General features: G+C 45.2%; 1 protein-coding gene across 2 annotated transcripts in view; it reads left to right on the plus strand.

The window, feature by feature from the left end:
* The window catches only part of LOC135540277 (voltage-dependent calcium channel subunit alpha-2/delta-2-like), a 308,846-nt gene that overhangs the window by 137,823 nt on the left and 153,105 nt on the right, over positions 1-17,918 (plus strand). For both annotated transcript variants that reach the window (XM_064966836.1, XM_064966837.1), the window contains exon 4: positions 10,817-10,876. In XM_064966836.1, the coding sequence (XP_064822908.1) occupies positions 10,817-10,876 (60 nt within the window). The remainder of the gene's footprint in view (positions 1-10,816; positions 10,877-17,918) is intronic.

A 17,918-nucleotide genomic window follows, 5' to 3' on the forward strand; every position in this document is an offset into this window, starting at 1 on the left:
TGGCTACTGGGTTGGATATCTTATCAGAATATGTTTCATAATAGTTTAGGTCTGGTAGTTTCAGTGAGGCTGATGAGTAAGTGCTATATTAATATGGTCTTGAGATAAAACAGGTCCAACAGTCTGACTCTTCTCTGCTGTAGCCTTGAGTGGATAAATACTATTTTAAACCAGCTGTGATCCCATTGATCTAGTCATTTAACATGAGTACTTTCCTTTGTATGACAAGATCATGTTCATACTGTATGCAGAAAGCTGTTATACAGTATGTCAAACTCAAATGATGGTACTCTGGTGTAGAAAGCTTGCATTCTACTATAGAAATCTGGTGTTCTACTAAAACCGGGCATTCTAGTAAAGACAGATTGTGATCAACAATAGAAAGCGAGCTGCTGCTCATTTTAGAAACACACCAGAATAGAAAGCTGCTGTTGTAGGCTACTGTGCAAAACTGGTGTTCAAGAATTCTAATATAGAAAGCTGTATATGGAAATATGGTGTTCTGCTCTAGAAATCTGGTGTTCTGCTCTAGAAATCTGGTGTTCTGCTCTAGAAATCTGGTGTTGTGCTATAGAAACCGGGTGTTCTACTATAGAAATCTGGTGTTCTGCTCTAGAAATCTGGTGTTCTACTACAGAAATCCGGTGTTGTGCTATAGAAACCGGGTGTTCTACTATAGAATTGTGGTGTTCTGCTATAGAAATCTGGTGTTCTGCGATAGAAATATGTTATTTTGCTATAGAAATCGGGTGTTCTGCTATAGAAATCTGGTGTTCTACTATAGAAATCTGGTGTTCTGCTCTAGAAATCTGGTGTTCTACAACAGAAATCTGGTGTTATGCTATAGAAACCGGGTGTTCTACTATAGAATTGTGGTATTCTGCTATAGAAATCTGGTGTTCTGCGATAGAAATATGTTATTTTGCTATAGAAATCTGGTGTTCTGCTCTAGAAATCTGGCATTCTGCTATAGAAATCTGGTGTTCTGCGATAGAAATCTGGTGTTCTATAGAAATCTGGTGTTCTGCTATAGAAATCTGGTGTTCTGCTATTGTAAAGGGGTTCTTCCGTCGAAGGAGAGGCGGACCAAAATGCAACGTGGTTGAAGTTCATGTTTTTTAATAAGAAACATGAATAACTAAACATGAACATAATACAAAACAATAAACGTGGAAAAACCCGAAACAGCCCTATCTGGTGCAACAAACACAAAGACAGGAAACAATCACCCACAAACCCCAACACCAAACAGGCTACCTAAATATGGCTCCCAATCAGAGACAATGACTAACACCTGCCTCTGATTGAGAACCATATCAGGCCCAAACACAGAAACAGACAAACTAGACACACAACATAGAATGCCCACTCAGATCACACCCTGACCAAACAAAACATAGAAACATACAAAGCAAACTATGGTCAGGGTGTGACAGCTATAGAAATCTGGTGTCCTGCTATAGAAATTTAATATAATAATAATAATATAATAATATATCCCATTTAGCAGACGCTTTTGTCCAAAGCGACTTACAAGTCGGCTGGGGCCACTACTTTTACATATGGGTGGCCCCAGCGGGAATTGAACCCACGACGCTTGGCGTTGCAAGCGCCATGCTCTACCGACTGAGCCACACAGGTCAACTGAAATTTGGTGTTCTGCTATAGAAATCTGGTGTTCTATAGAAATCTGGTGTTCTGCTATAGAAAGCTGGTGTTCTGCTATAGAAAGCTGGTGTTCTTTAGAAATATATTATTCTTCTATAAAAATCTGGTGTTCTGCTATAGAAATTGGGTGTTCTGCTATAGAAATCTGGTGTTCTGCTATAGAAATCTGGCGTTCTGCTATAGAAATCGGGTGTTCTACTAGTGCTGTGGTGGGTAGGTGGCAGCATGCTGCTTGGTCTGTATAGTAACTGGTCTCTGTGGAAACGGCAGAGCGACAGAGAGACAGACAGACAGACTGCATGCTTAGTGATGAGGAGCGGGGAAATGCAAGAGGAAGTGATATAATTTCTGTTGTGGAGGGAAGGGGAAGATTAGGGGGAAACAAAGGCAGGGATTATCTCTGCACAGGGCTATAATAGCACTACGCACACAGCCTCTGCAGAACGGGCCTGCCACAGGTCTCTTTGGACCACAGAACAGAGACCGGGTCTCCCAAACACACCCTCGGGGTCTTTCTCCCATCCACGCACTTCCTCATTCCAAGCCAGCTCAGAAGAACTACAATGCCCAGCTGCATATGGGAGAGCAACCAGGGACCTGGGATTAAGGGTCATTATTTCTCCTCATTATTGACCTTTATATTGTTGTGTCTCTCTGAGGAGAGAACAGTATGGTCATGTTATCACTGTCCTCTCAGCACAAGAATCAGAACTTCACATTGGATGTCTCTCATTATAGGGCTTAATCTAATTAGGAGAACATACATGACAATATGCCAATGCGTGAGGTCCACATCAATGCTGTGTTCCCACTTGCATTCATTTCAAGGGTGTACAGTACAATCATGTACAGTACATTTATTTTTATTTTTTTATTTCACCTTTATTTAACCAGGTAGGCTCGTTGAGAACAAGTTCTCATTTACAACTGCGACCTGGCCAAGATAAAGCATAGCAGTGTTAACAGACAACACAGAGTTACACATGGAGTAAACAATTAACAAGTCAATAACACAGTAGAAAAAATATACATTGTGTCTATATACATTGTGTGCAAAAGGCATGAGGAGGTAGGTGAAAAATTTACAATTTTGCAGATTAACACTGGAGTGATAAATGATCAGATGGTCATGTACAGGTAGAGATACTGGTGTGCAAAATAGCAGAAAAGTAAATAAATATAAACACTATGGGGATGAGGTAGGTAAATTGGGTGGGCTATTTACCGATAGACTATGTACAGCTGTAGCGATCGGTTAGCTGCTCAGAACTTCAGCAATTTTTGCAATTCGTTCCAGTCACAGGCAGCAGAGAACTGGAACGAAAGGCGGCCAAATGAGGTGTTGGCTTTAGGGATGATCAGTGAGATACAACTGCTGGAGCACGTGCTACGGGTGGGTGTTGCCATCGTGACCAGTGAACTGAGATAAGGCGGCGCTTTACATAGCATGGACTTGTAGATGACCTGGAGCCAGTGGGTCTGGCGACGAATATGTAGCGAGGGCCAGCCGACTAGAGCATACAGGTCGCAGTGGTGGGTGGTATAAGGTGCTTTAGTAACAAAACGGATGGCACTGTGATTTACATTTACATTTAAGTCATTTAGCAGACGCTCTTATCCAGAGCGACTTACAAATTGGTGAATTCACCTTCTGACATCCAGTGGAACAGCCACTTTACAATAGTGCATCTAAATCATTTAAGGGGGGGGGTGAGAAGGATTACTTTATCCTATCCTAGGTATTCCTTGAAGAGGTGGGGTTTCAGGTGTCTCCGGAAGGTGGTGATTGACTCCGCTGTCCTGGCGTCGTGAGGGAGTTTGTTCCACCATTGGGGGGCCAGAGCAGCGAACAGTTTTGACTGGGCTGAGCGGGAACTGTACTTCACAGTATCGAAGGCAGCCGATAGGTCTAGAATGATGAGAGCAGAGGAGAGAGAGTTAGCTTTAGCAGTGCGGAGCGCCTCCGTGATACAGAGAAGAGCAGTCTCAGTTGAATGACTAGTCTTGAAACCTGACTGATTTGGATCAAGAAGGTAATTCTGAGAGAGATAGCGGGAGAGCTGGCCAAGGACGGCACGTTCAAGAGTTTTGGAGAGAAAAGAAAGAAGGGATACTGGTCTGTAGTTGTTGACATCGGAGGGGTCGAGTGTAGGTTTTTTCAGAAGGGGTGCAACTCTCGCTCTCTTGAAGACGGAAGGGACATAGCCAGCGGTCAGGGATGAGTTGATGAGCGAGGTGAGGTAAGGGAGAAGGTCTCCGGAAATGGTCTGGAGAAGAGAGGAGGGGATAGGGTCAAGCGGGCAGGTTGTTGGGCGGCCGGCCGTCACAAGAAGCGAGATTTCATCTGGAGAGAGAGGGAGAAAGAGGTCAGAGCACAGGGTAGGGCAGTGTGAGCAGAACCAGCGGTGTCGTTTGACTTAGCAAACGAGGATCGGATGTCGTCGACCTTCTTTCCAAAATGGTTGACGAAGTCATCTGCAGAGAGGGAGGAGGGGGTGAGGGGGAGGAGGATTCAGGAGGGAGGAGAAGGTGGCAAAGAGCTTCCTAGGGTTAGAGGCAGATGCTTGGAATTTAGAGTGGTAGAAAGTGGCTTTAGCAGCAGAGACAGAGGAGGAAAATGTAGAGAGGAGGGAGTGAAAGGATGCCAGGTCCGCAGGGAGGCGAGTTTTCCTCCATTTCCGCTCGGCTGCCCGGAGCACTGTTCTGTGAGCTCGCAATGAGTCGTCGAGCCACGGAGCGGGAGGGGAGGACCGAGCCGGCCTGGAGGATAGGGGACATAGAGAGTCAAAGGATGCAGAAAGGGAAGAGAGGAGGGTTGAGGAGGCAGAATCAGGAGATAGGTTGGAGAAGGTATGAGCAGAGGGAAGAGATGATAGGATGGAAGAGGAGAGAGTAGCGGGGGAGAGAGAGCGAAGGTTGGGACGGCGCGATACCATCCGAGTAAGGGCAGTGTGGGAAGTGTTGGATGAGAGCGAGAGGGAAAAGGATACAAGGTAGTGGTCGGAGACTTGGAGGGGAGTTGCAATGAGGTTAGTGGAAGAACAGCATCTAGTAAAGATGAGGTCGAGCGTATTGCCTGCCTTGTGAGTAGGGGGGGAAGGTGAGAGGGTGAGGTCAAAAGAGGAGAGGAGTGGAAAGAAGGAGGCAGAGAGGAATGAGTAAAAGGTAGACGTTAAAGTTGCCCAGGACTGTGAGAGGTGAGCCGTCCTCAGGAAAGGAGCTTATCAAGGCATCAAGCTCATTGATGAACTCTCCGAGGGAACCTGGAGGGCGATAAATGATAAGGATGTTAAGCTTGAAAGGGCTGGTAACTGTGACAGCATGGAATTCAAAGGAGGCGATAGACAGATGGGTAAGGGGAGAAAGAGAGAATGACCACTTGGGAGAGATGAGGATCCCGGTGCCACCACCCCGCTGACCAGAAGCTCTCGGGGTGTGCGAGAACATGTGGGCGGACGAAGAGAGAGCAGTGGGAGTAGCAGTGTTATCTGTGGTGATCCATGTTTCCGTCAGTGCCAAGAAGTCGAGGGACTGGAGGGAGGCATAGGCTGAGATGAACTCTGCCTTGTTGGCCGCAGATCGGCAGTTCCAGAGGCTGCCGGAGACCTGGAACTCCACGTGGGTCGTGCGCGCTGGGACCACCAGATTAGGGTGGCCGCGGCCACGCGGTGTGGAGCGTTTGTATGGTCTGTGCAGAGAGGAGAGAACAGGGATAGATAGACACATAGTTGACAGGCTACAGAAGAGGCTACGCTAATGCAAAGGAGATTGGAATGACAAGTGGACTACACGTCTCGAATGTTCAGAAAGTTAAGCTTACGTAGCAAGAATCTTATTGACTAAAATGATTGAAATGATACAGTACTGCTGGAGTAGGCTATCATTGTACTGTACACAATTTACTTCTCTGTTCTTCTCAGAGAGTAATCGATGATTGATTTATTAATTGACAGTATTTTTTTAAGTCACTTTAAGTGGAAGCTGGAAATAGTCTTGTGGTTAGATTGAGACCAAGTTAGAGGAGGGGTAAAACCCTGCTGATAGGTAGAAAGTAAGACAGATGGAGAGAAAGTGACAGGTTATGTACAGCATATGATGGAGGACAAAGCAGGAGGAAGAGATAAAATAATGGGGGAGACAGAAAGAGAGAGAAAGAGTGAGTCTGAGATGTTTTAAATCCTGGAGCTGAAAGTCCCTCCATCTGTGGTGGTAGTTGTGGGACTGAGTGATTTCTATGATTGACCATAATCCCAGCCCAGTGCTAGAAGAGAGACAGACATAATGGGCTCTCTCTGCAGATGGACTGCACTCACTCTAACAGGCTCAACTGGCTGGCTGCTGAGGAGGACCACTGGTCCAGTCAGACTGGAGCTTCTCCCCCTACTGGATACAGGGTGATAGGACTCAGGCAAAATACTGCTGACCAACTGGTAGATTTAACCTTATGTGAAGGAAGTGTCTGAATGCTCACTTGGTCACTGGTAAGATTGACAGGCAGCAAGTCAGAGCAGACTTGTTTTTGGGGCTTTTCTAACTGCAGATGTCACTGTGGGGATGTTATCGAACCACCTTTAGCAGTCATGCACAGTGTTAAGGGCCCTATGTTATTGCAGACTACTGTATGTCACCCAGACACAGTGATTAGAGGTCAATAAACAGGTGTTGAGTGCCGCAATACACTGCCGCCGCAATCACACGGACTAAACACAGTGTGTTTTGTTGAGTGGCCTGTGTAGTGTTGTTTTTCGAGTGCCCTCGAGATCAACCCGGAGAACAATGTGTTGTGCTGAGTGCCCTTATTGTCACACAGGTCGGCTGAGTGGAGGTCTGGACTGGAGGACCCTAACTCACTGCAGAAATCAGACAGGCGGGTGGGCGGGGCAGGCGTTACGGTGTGGTGTGTCGTTTAGTGGGCTCAACACAGCATGACATGGCTGAACCCTGGTATGCTGTCATTCCTCCTAAAATAACACAACTTTGAGTGATTAAACCACTCTCCTCTGGAACAGAGCAAATAGAACAGTTAGGAATATTAAATGTGCTAATCGCCTCTCACTGAGCTTTTCATTATGGCTTTTAAGTTCCACAAGTTTAGAGGTGTGAGAGAGACAGACAGATAGAGAGATCGTGAGAGAGAGATCCTCGGATCCGCCAGGCTTGCAGTAACATCACAGACAAGGACTGAACAAACAGCTCTGATGATCCATCCACCTCTTGTACAGTACAGTAATACTGTCAGCTAGTCGATTATATAGTGTGAAGGGTTGGAGATGTATAGCTACAGTAAAGCACTCTGTTGGACAGCACATAGTGTTTCTACTGCTTGACCTTGTCTGTAGCATCACCATCAGTGATATAGATGGTGTTAGAGACATTAAAGCAGTGATATTGAAACTGCTGGACTGTGCTGTTTTACAGTAGTTAGACTGGGTCCATGTCTCTGTACTGTGTGGGCCGGCCTGTGCTGTACTGGTCTTATCTGTTCTGTACTGTTCTGATCTCACTATGCTCATCCAGCTGCACTAAGTGGCTTGGCTCCAGCCACCAACATAGATTGGTGTCTCTCAGTCTGATTCATGGTCTGTTTGTGTAGCCCATTCATCTGGGCCAACACACAGTAAGGAGAGACACATGAAGACACATGGCTGTTTTGGAGCAGGGAGGTACTACTTTACGCTGCTAGAGGAGAGATACGGCCCAGAGACATGGAGCCTTACTGAGAGACTGTAAAAACACAATACTGAAGAAGAAGCCAGAGAAACAGACGACTGAGGAAGAAGCCAGAGAAACAGACGACTGAGGAAGAAGCCAGAGAAACAGACCCCTAAAGAAGCCAGAGAAACATACGACTGAGGAAGAAGCCAGAGAAACAGACGACTGAGGAAGAAGCCAGAGAAACAGACCCATATGAAGCCAGAGAAACATACGACTGAGGAAGAAGCCAGAGAAACAGACGACTGAGGAAGAAGCCAGAGAAACAGACGACTGGGGAAGAACAGAGAAACAGCGACTGAGGAAGAAGCCAGAGAAACTGACTAAATGGGATATATTTATTATATTAAGCCAGAGAAACAGACGACTGAGGAAGAAGCCAGAGAAACAGACGACCGAGGAAGAAGCCAGAGAAACAGACCCCTAAAGAAGCCAGAGAAACAGACGACTGAGGAAGAAGCCAGAGAAACAGACGACTGAGGAAGAAGCCAGAGAAACAGATGACTGAGGAAGAAGCCAGAGAAACAGACGACTGAGGAAGAAGCCAGAGAAACAGACCCCTGAGGAAGAAGCCAGAGAAACAGACCCCTGAGGAAGAAGCCAGAGAAACAGACAACTGAGGAAGAAGCCAGAGAAACAGACGACTGTGGAAGAAGCCAGAGAAACAGACCCCTGAGGATGAAGCCAGAGAAACAGACAACTGAGGAAGAAGCCAGAGAAACAGACAACTGAGGAAGAAGCCAGAGAAACAGACGATTGAGGAAGAAGCCAGAGAAACAGACAACTGAGGAAGAAGCCAGATAAACATGCGACTGAGGAGGAAGCCAGAGAAGCAGACGACTGAGGAAGAAGCCAGAGAAACAAACTTCGGAAGAAGCCAGAGAAACAGATGACTGAGGAAGAAGCCAGAGAAACAGACGACTGAGGAAGATGCCAGAGAAACAGACCCCTGAGGAAGAAGCCAGAGAAACAGATGACTGAGGAAGAAGCCAGAGAAACAGACGACTGAAGAAGAAGCCAGAGAAACAGACGACTGAGAAAGAAGCCAGAGAAACAGACGACTGAGAAAGAAGCCAGAGAAACAGATGACTGAGGAAGTAGCCAGAGAAACAGGCGACTGAGGAAGAAGCCAGAGAAACAGACGACTGAGGAAGAAGCCAGAGAAACAGACGACTGAGGAAGAAACCAGAGAAACAGACGACTGAGGAAGAAGAGAGACCAGAGGAAACAGAAACAGACTGAGGAAGAAGCCAGAGAAACAGACGACTGAGGAAGAAGCCAGAGAAAGAAGCCAGAGAAACACGACTGAGGAAGAAGCCAGAGAAACAGACGACTGAGGAAGAAGCCAGAGAAACAGACGACTGAGGAAGAAGCCAGAGAAACAGACGACTGAGGAAGAAGCCAGAGAAACAGACGACTGAGGAAGAAGCCAGAGAAACAGACGACTGAGGAAGAAGCCAAAGAAACAGACGACTGAGGAAGAAGCCAAAGAAACAGACGACTGAGGAAGAAGACAGATCATCAGGAAGGAAGGAAGGACAGAGAAGGAGGGAGGAACCATTCTTCATATGCAGTGTCATGGACTACATTTGTATTTCCTCATTCATCATGATTCATGTCCTCTTCTCCTTTTTATAATTTCCGTCTCCTTGAAGAGACGTCACAGATAGACAGAGACGTATTGACGGACTACCACCGTTTGGCATTGAAAGGTCCCACTTTAGAAAAACAACAACTCGTAAAGGCTTTTATATCTTCACAAATCATTTAGAGTATATGCAAAGTCATACTATACATGAAGGGTGAGACAAAAGGTTCTCACTTACATCTGTTATTGCTTTGCCATATGTGGCATAGAGGGCTAACCCTTTAGCCATATGTTCAGTTCTCTGGCCAATTCAGAGCAGTGTCGAATCTGGAAGTAATTGTTTAGCCAGCAGCACACTCCACTGTTGATCGCTAATTGAAAACTGTTGGATTACGAACACTCAAGAGTGCCCTTTAGCTAGGTTGACCCCTCCGTTGTATACACAACGCCACACTGTCACACAACTGAGATAGTTTCCTTTAATGTACTTTGTGGCGATCATTTCATTAGACTAATTAGCTCTGCTGTATGTGTCATTGTTTCACTGGTTCACCTTATTAGTTGTGACTGAATAAAATCTACATTTCATTGTTTCTTAATATAATCCTCATTCAGGTGATTAAGACACTTATGATCCTGGCATTCAGCTATTGTTTCACGAACAAGGTTAGTGATATCATAAACGGAGTAGGAGGGGCTATGTCTGGCGAGCTGTGAGTGGGAGGGTCTTGGTGATGGGGGGCTCAGGGGGGTGGACCTTCAGACAGAAATAGGACACTTCTTTCTCTAACGAGAGTTTATCACTGTCCGTCCTTTAGGAGAGAAGAAAATGTGCTTGGGGAATGTGGTCCCTTTGATGATGTATCAGAAATGAAAGTCCACTTAGTGGGAGTCTAAAAAGGGTTTGTCATTTTCTAGCCCAGGGACTGTGTGGCTGGCAGGCTGACTGACTGACTATCTGGTTGGATGACTGGTTGGCTGACTGGCTGGTTGACTGGCTGGCTGACTGGCTGGCTGACTGGATAGGGGACGCAAACCAGATATTTCCCTAGGGGGTTGAAGTGGGAACAGAGTGGAAACCTAGACACAGTACTGAGGCATGGTACCATGCAGACACAGGGAAGAGACTGTCTCTTTAGAGACTCACTCTATTTTGCCATTGGGCGACAAGGTATTGTCTGTCGCCCATAAGCCTCTACACATAGACAGTAATACTCCATGTTATAATCCCTGTGCAATTAATTATGTCAGACCTATATTATAACAATTAATAGTTAGGAACCAAAATGAGAAAAACGTGCAGAGAATACAAAAATAAAGCAAGCAACATTGCACTGAACCCCTTTAGCCACGAAAAGGCATTTGACAAACATTCCTTGTCCTTTTGGTTTGGAAAGTGAAATTGTATTCAACATGTTCATGTTATTCAATGGCCTTCACCTTCTCCACTCCAAATGCTACCTGTATTACCCTTGGAATAACATCGTTGTAATCACAGTTTTTCTCCAACACACTATAGCTAGCCTAAATATGTCTGGCACCATTTTGCTACAGTACATGGCCTGAAATTGTAGTCATTTAGCTTGCGCCTTACAGAAATGAAATTCCCTGACAGTTTGGAGAAATGTGTAAGCCCATTGAGGAGCATGCTGAGCTTGGCACCAGTCACTGCCTCTAGAATTATACAGTCTATGAACAGCACTTAGTTCACTTAGTGTTTTCCCTAGAGAACAGGTTGGCACACACACACAACCACACACTCTGACACCTACCCATCGGAGACTTTAACCCTGACCTCTGTATTGACCCTTGACCCTGACCTCTGCTTCATGTGTGTTTCCTGTATAGAGGCTGGCCAGGGAGGCGGAGCAGCTGCAGACAGATTTTCCCTGGCTGGACAGTATCAAGGTAAAGTTAGAACCTCTCTCTCTCTCTCTTTCTCTCACCATTTCATCCATATTGCTACCCATCTCTCGCACTCTATCTGTCTCTTCATATTTACATTTATCCACCAAAGTAACACAACCTGTATTTTGTTGTCTTTTAAATGTCAATGCTATCAGAATTACAGGCGCATGTACACACTCACATGCACCACCCAGAGTGAAGATGTTTTATGTATGTTTGAGCATTTGATAATGTCCACGGCCTATTTCTACATAATGGTGAATCTGTGTTGTGCGTGTAAGGCCAAAGCAGGTTGAACTTTGTACTTTCCAACACCTGTTAAAACAGCAGAACACCACTCCCTGTTAATGTCTACATCTCAGAACTTTCAGTGTTACTTGGCTTGTGTTTTGTTTGTGTTTGATGCGTGTTTTTGGTGCGTTTGTGTGTGTATCTGTATGTGTCTGTTTGTGTGTGTGCTCCACTAATTCTCAGATTTACAAACACACAGATGCCCCGTATATATACACACACACACACTCATTCTCACACCCATCACAAGATACAACAGCGGGGAGTGTGTGTGTGTGTATCTTCTGTCTCCAGGGATACGAGCTGGCTGTCATGGTACACTTACCACAAATGGATTTTTAACCCCTCGCCTCCCAGGGGATATTTGAGAATAGGCTTTATTATGAGCCATACTTCCCAGCGAAGTCCATTTTTATTCATGGTCGCTTACACTGAAGCCAAAGTTTGGGGGTGGCAGTGCCTGCACCTCTCTCCACCCGCTGTTCCCACCGACCCAGGGTGGTTCTGTCTGTCAGTGCATCTGTCCCCTTCGCTCAGGGTCGGGCAGGACTGATGCCTTCATCTCTGTCTGCCTGTGGCCAGCTGGTCAGCTTTAATGTTGCTCAATCGGATGTGTACCCATGCAGGTAGTTGCATTTGGGTCACAGTGCCCTCACACAGCACACCTGTTCATAGGTAACTGCATCCAATATGGTTTCACCGTCTCTTCAAGTGAAAAGCCAGCTCTCTCCCTTTCCCACTCACTTCCTCTCTCTCTCTTTCTCTCTCTCTCCCATTATCTCTCTACCTCTTCCCTCTGTCTCTCGCTCTCCCATTATCTCTCTACCTCTTCCCTCTGTCTCTCGCTCTCCCATTATCTCTCTACCTCTTCCCTCTGTCTCTCTCCTTCTGTCTGACCCTCACCCCTTCCCCTCCCTCCACCCTTTTTTCTTATCTGTCCATGTCTTTAATCAGCCATGAAAACAGTTAGAAAATATCATATTGTTGCAAATACTAATAATGTATTGGAGCTGATTTCATTTGCCTTTATAATTAGACCAGGTAATGAATCTAGGCAGGGGCGACTGGGAAACCATTAAAACAAACTTGTTGCGAGGGGGAGAGGGGGAGGGAGGGGAGAGGCAGATATGCTTTTCGATTTGGTGTGCTTTTCTAATTTCCTTTTGGGTGAACACTCAACTGAATGACACTGTAATTAGATTAGGGGGGCATGATCTTTTGGCATATTAGGAACAGCGCAAAGCATCTTAAACTAACCGGTGGAGCAAGCTGTCAGACTCCGAGAGAATGGTGTTTATGTAAGAAAGACAGTATAATTTGTGCTTGTCTATGTCTGTGTGTGTGTGTGTGTGTGTGTGTGTGTGTGTGTGTGTGTGTGTGTGTGTGTGTGTGTGTGTGTGTGTGTGTGTGTGTGTGTGTGTGTGTGTGTGTGTGTGTGTGTGTGTGTGTGTGTTTACACTCTGCTACCTACCTGATCTGGCCCATCTTCTATGTTCAATAACACCAGAGACATCATACGACTCAATGATATGGCTGTGTGTTTCCGTAATGACAGATCACGCTTCTTTCTTCTTCCTATTGTAACTATGACGATGGTGCCTGGGTTGGTAATAGGATCACCCCGATGGTCCAACATTTTGACCTTTGGACTGTTGGTGGTCATAACACCTGTTGCGATGGTCGTTCAGGGTTTTAAATCCATTGGAATTAAATGGTGTGTGAAATAGACATTAAAGTGTTTGATTGCTCCTGATTTCTCAAGGTCATAGGTCATCCTATCTCAGCTCTGTCAGGGTCTCTTTCCAGACCATTAATTTGATTGTATTGTCTCTGGATGCATTCTCTTGGGTCTTTGCTTTTTAGTAGCATGGCCCCAGGGCTAATGACTACAAGAACCAGCCCCTAAATCATTTCACATTACAGTCATATATACAGATGAAGTCGGAAGTTTACATACACTTTAGCCAAATGCATTTAAACTCAGTTTTTCACTATTCCTGACATTTAATCCAAGTAAAAAGTATCTGTCTTAGGTCAGTTACGATCACCACTTTATTTTAAGAATGTGAAATGTCAGAATAATTGTAGAGAGTGATTTCTTCCAGCTTTTATTTATTTTATCACATTCCCAGTGGGTTAGTTAGTATGTGGTAACATTGCCTTTAAATCGTTTAACTTGGGTCAAATGTTTCAGGTAGCCTTCCACAAGCTTCCCCACAATAAGTTTGGTGAATTTTGGCCCATTCCTCCTGACAGAGCTGGTGTAACTGAGTCAGGTTTGTAGGCCTCCTTGCCTCCTTGTGTCATGCACAAAGTAGATGCCCTAACCGATTTGCCAAAACTATAGTTTGTTAACAAGACATTTGTGGAGTGGATGAAAAACGAGTTTTAATGACTCCAACCTACGTTAATGTCACTTCCGACTGTATATATACACACACACTACCGTTCAAAAGTTTATTGTCACTCAGAAATGTACTTGTTTTTGAAAGAAATCACATTTTTGTCCATTAAAATAACATCAAATTGATCAGAAATGTTGGAAATTACGTTTGTAGCTGGAAACGGCTGATTTTTTATGGAATATCTACATAGGCGTACAGAGGCCCATTATAAGCAACCATCACTCCTTTTTTAAATTAAAAAGTGTTTGCTTTATCATTATGGGGTATTGTGTGATTGTGATTGATACCTTATTTTACCATTTAAGTTGACTGAGAACACATTCTCATTTACAACAACAGCCTGGGGAATAGTTACAGCAGACAGGAGGGGGATAAATGAGCCAATTGGAAGCTGTGGATGATTAGGTGGCCTCAATGGCCAGATTGGGAATTTCACCAGGACACCAGGGTTAACACCCCTACTCTTACAATAAGCGCCATGGGATCTTTAGTGACCACAGGGAGACAGGACACTCTAAACGATTTCCGCCTAAATAGACATACCCAATAGTAACTTTTATTCATGTGTAATTACATGATTCTGCCATGCAAAAGGTGTTATATTTGGAAAGAAGACATCTGGGAGATTATGAGGAAATGGTCAGAAGATAGATAGGAGTTACATAGTTCAGAATACTCAAGATCAAGCACATACAAATAACCATTTTTTTATTTATTTTTATTTTGAAAGTCCTCTTTCATTGACAAGCTATTGTCACAACCTGATCAGTTTCACCTGTCCTTGTTATTGTCTCCACCCCCTCCAGGTGTCGCTTGTTTTCCCCAGTATATTTATCCCTGTGTTTCCTGTCTCTCTGTGCCAGTTCGTCTTGTATGTTCCAAGTTAAACAGTGGTTTTCCCTACTCCTGCTTTTTGCATTCTCCTTTTTCTAGTCCTCCCTGTTTTGACCCTTGCCTGTTCTGGACTCTGTACCTGCCTGTCTGACCATTCTGCCTGCCTGACCATTCTGCCTGCCTGACCATTCTGCCTGTCTGACCATTCTGCCTGCCTGACCATTCTGCCTGCCTGACCATTCTGCCTGCCTGACCATTCTGCCTGTCTGAACATTCAACCTGCCTGACCATTCTGCCTGTCTGACCATTCTGCCTGTCTGAACATTCTGCCTGCCTGACCATTCTGCCTGCCTGACCATTCTGCCTGTCTGAACATTCAACCTGCCTGACCATTCTGCCTGCCTGACCATTCTGCCTGCCTGACCATTCTGCCTGCCTGACCATTCTGCCTGCCTGACCATTCTGCCTGCCTGACCATTCTGCCTGCCTGACCATTCTGCCTGCCTGACCATTCTGCCTGCCTGACCATTCTGCCATGCCGTGACCACAAACCTTTCTGCTACTCTGTACCTTCTGAACTCTGATCTGGTTTTGACCTTTTGCCTGTCCAGGGCTATTCTCTTGCCTACTCCCTTTGGATTATTAAACATTGTAAGACTGCAACCATCTGCCTCCTGTTTCTGCATCAGGGTCTTGCCTTGTGTCATGATAACTTTCAGTGAATTATTGATGACTAGAGCTGGAAACACATCAGATGGCTTCCACAACATGTAAAAAATTTAAGAAAAAGAAATGGGATTCATAGACCACCCAGGTCAACTGCATATCCCTGGAAATATTATCTCATTGGCTACAAGACTGTCAGGGTGCCAGAGTAGCCAATCCCCTGTGTAATGGATGCCTACAGCGCCAAGAGATAGTCACTCGGTGGACATTCGATGTTGCCATTAAGTCATACATCAGATAATATTGGCATTAGGCTAGATGTGTTCCTACCAACCTAAGGATTCATTTGATACCCCCCATGTATATCTAGCTCAAACACAGACCAAATTGAAACTTACCTTGTAAGATGTTTGCTGTTTGGTGAAAACGTTGTATAATATAAACATTTTGACTCGAGGGATGGTGATCAATAATGGTAGGTCACAGGTAGACAAATAAGACATCCTCATGATCTGTGGAGTCCCGGCTTTCGATGTGTATCAACGTATTCCGTGTTTGTTTCGTTCATGCTTCACAACGCTAACCGGAATATAGGTAGCAGCCATCTTGAAATTAGGTCATCGGCTCGACCTACCCTTATAAATCCGTACGTCCATATATGGTAGTAAGTCATGCCGACGTACTCAGCTTTCCGCAGACACTCTGCTTTTGCATATAGGGGCTACCATTCTCATACCAGACTGAATTGAATTTAAAAAATAGAATAAGGTCTCCAAATATGGGAAGTTTACATTTAAAAGTTAACATCCCATGCTAAAAACAGCACGCTACACATTGCAATGTCCCCAATCACTGCCCTGGGCCATGTTGATTTAGACCAGAGGAAAGGGTGCCTCCTACTGGCCCTCCAACACCACTTCCAGCAGCATCTGGTCTCCCATACAGGACCAACCATGCTTAGCTTCAGAGGTAAGCCAGCAGTGGTATGCTTAAGTTTCACAATGATAGAACTGCACATTGGAGGGCAGAGAGTTAAAGGGGAAGCTAGGAATGTAATGCTATGGCCTTAGTGCACCTCATAAAAGCATTATCTGGTCGTAAATGTAATTTCAGGCAATCCACTACATGGGGGAGTAGATCTGCAATGACTTATTAAAGGAAATGATCATGGCGCCAGGCGAGACCCAAATGCAGACACAGGAGGCAGATGGTTGGAGTTTAAGATGTTTAATAAATCCAAAGGGAATAGGCAAGAGAATGGTCGAGGTGGACAGGCAGAAAAGATCAAAAGGTCAGGGAGGCAGAGTCCAGGAGGTCAGGACAGGCAGAACAGGCAGGTCGAGGTCAGGCAGGCAGAATGGTCAGGCAGGCTCGAGGTCAGGGCAGGCAGAATGGTCAGGACAGGCAGAATGGGCAGGCAGGCTCGAGGTCAGGACAGGCAGAATGGGCAGGCAGGCTCGAGGTCAGGGCAGGCAGAATGGGCAGGCAGGCAGAATCAGGCAGGCTCGAGGTCAGGGCAGGCAGAATGGTCAGGCAGGCTCGAGGTCAGGGCAGGCAGAATGGTCAGGCAGGCGGGAATGGAGTCCAAAACAGGCAGGGTCAAAACCCGGAGGACTAGAAAAAGGAGAAAATGCAAAGCCGGAAACCGTGAAAACCACTGGTAGGCTGGGAACATACAAGACAAACTGACACAGAGAGACAGGAAACACAGGGATAAATACACTGGTACAGAGAGACAGGAAACACAGGGATAAATACACTGGGGAAAATAAGATAGACACCTGGAGAGGGGTGGAGACAATAACAAGGACAGGTGAAACAGATCAGGGTGTGACAGCAATATTGTTGACCATTCATGCCATTGAATAACATCTAATATATTTTATAGTATTTTTACATCTGGAATATACAATGTTGCTATGACTACAAGGCGCTCTTTGTAGAATAACTCCAGTATCAAAACTGCTTGCCAGCTCCTAATATTATTATTTTTAATTATTATTACTTTTTTACGACCAGATCAACTTTAAAACTGTAACTGTAACTCTGTTTATTATCTCTTTCATGAGATACAGAAAGGTGTTTACATCATCTCTTGTTTTGTTACTTTATTATTCTCTTTATTTCATATTCAATACCACCATCAGTGATGCAACGACGCAAGAAAGCACTTACTTGTCAATCACAGGCATAAAGTACAGTAGTTTACCTGTTAACACCACTATTAGTATCAAAAACCAGTGGAGTACTTAAGCAGCTGTACTGCATAATATCAATGAATCTACCAGGCCTGGTCCTAGACACATGACACGTGACATGATGATCTCTGGAGTGGGTTGTCGATCTGATGTGTAAGACATAGGGACATGGTGGAAAGAGACTAGGGGAAAGAAGGAGAGAGGGAAGAGAGAAAGGGAAAGAAGACATCCACTTTCCATCAGAATGTGATGTGGCAGCTGCTATACGTTTGAAATGCATTAGCGCTAATAGCTGTGTCGTTAAGGGAGAGAGAGAGACTGATGAGTTACCATGTAGAAATGGGGAGAGGGGTGAGTTACTATGGAGAAACATGGGAGAGGAGTGAGTTACTATGGAGAAACATGGGAGAGGAGTGAGTTACTATGGAGAAGCATGGGAGAGGGGTGAGGGATGAGAGTCTCAGTGAGAAAGGAGAGAGAGAAGGTGAGGGCGTGTGGGAGCGAGGGAGGTTTGATATAGAGAGAGAGAAAGGGAGAAGGTTTGATATAGAGAGAGGCTTCCTACACCCTCTAATAAATGAAGCCTTTCATCATGGGCCATGAAAGTGTGTGTGTGTGTGTGTGTGGAGGGGGGCGGTGGGGGGCGTG

The sequence above is a fragment of the Oncorhynchus masou genome, chromosome 5 (assembly GCF_036934945.1).
Source record: "Oncorhynchus masou masou isolate Uvic2021 chromosome 5, UVic_Omas_1.1, whole genome shotgun sequence".
Taxonomy (NCBI): Eukaryota; Metazoa; Chordata; class Actinopteri; order Salmoniformes; family Salmonidae; genus Oncorhynchus; species Oncorhynchus masou.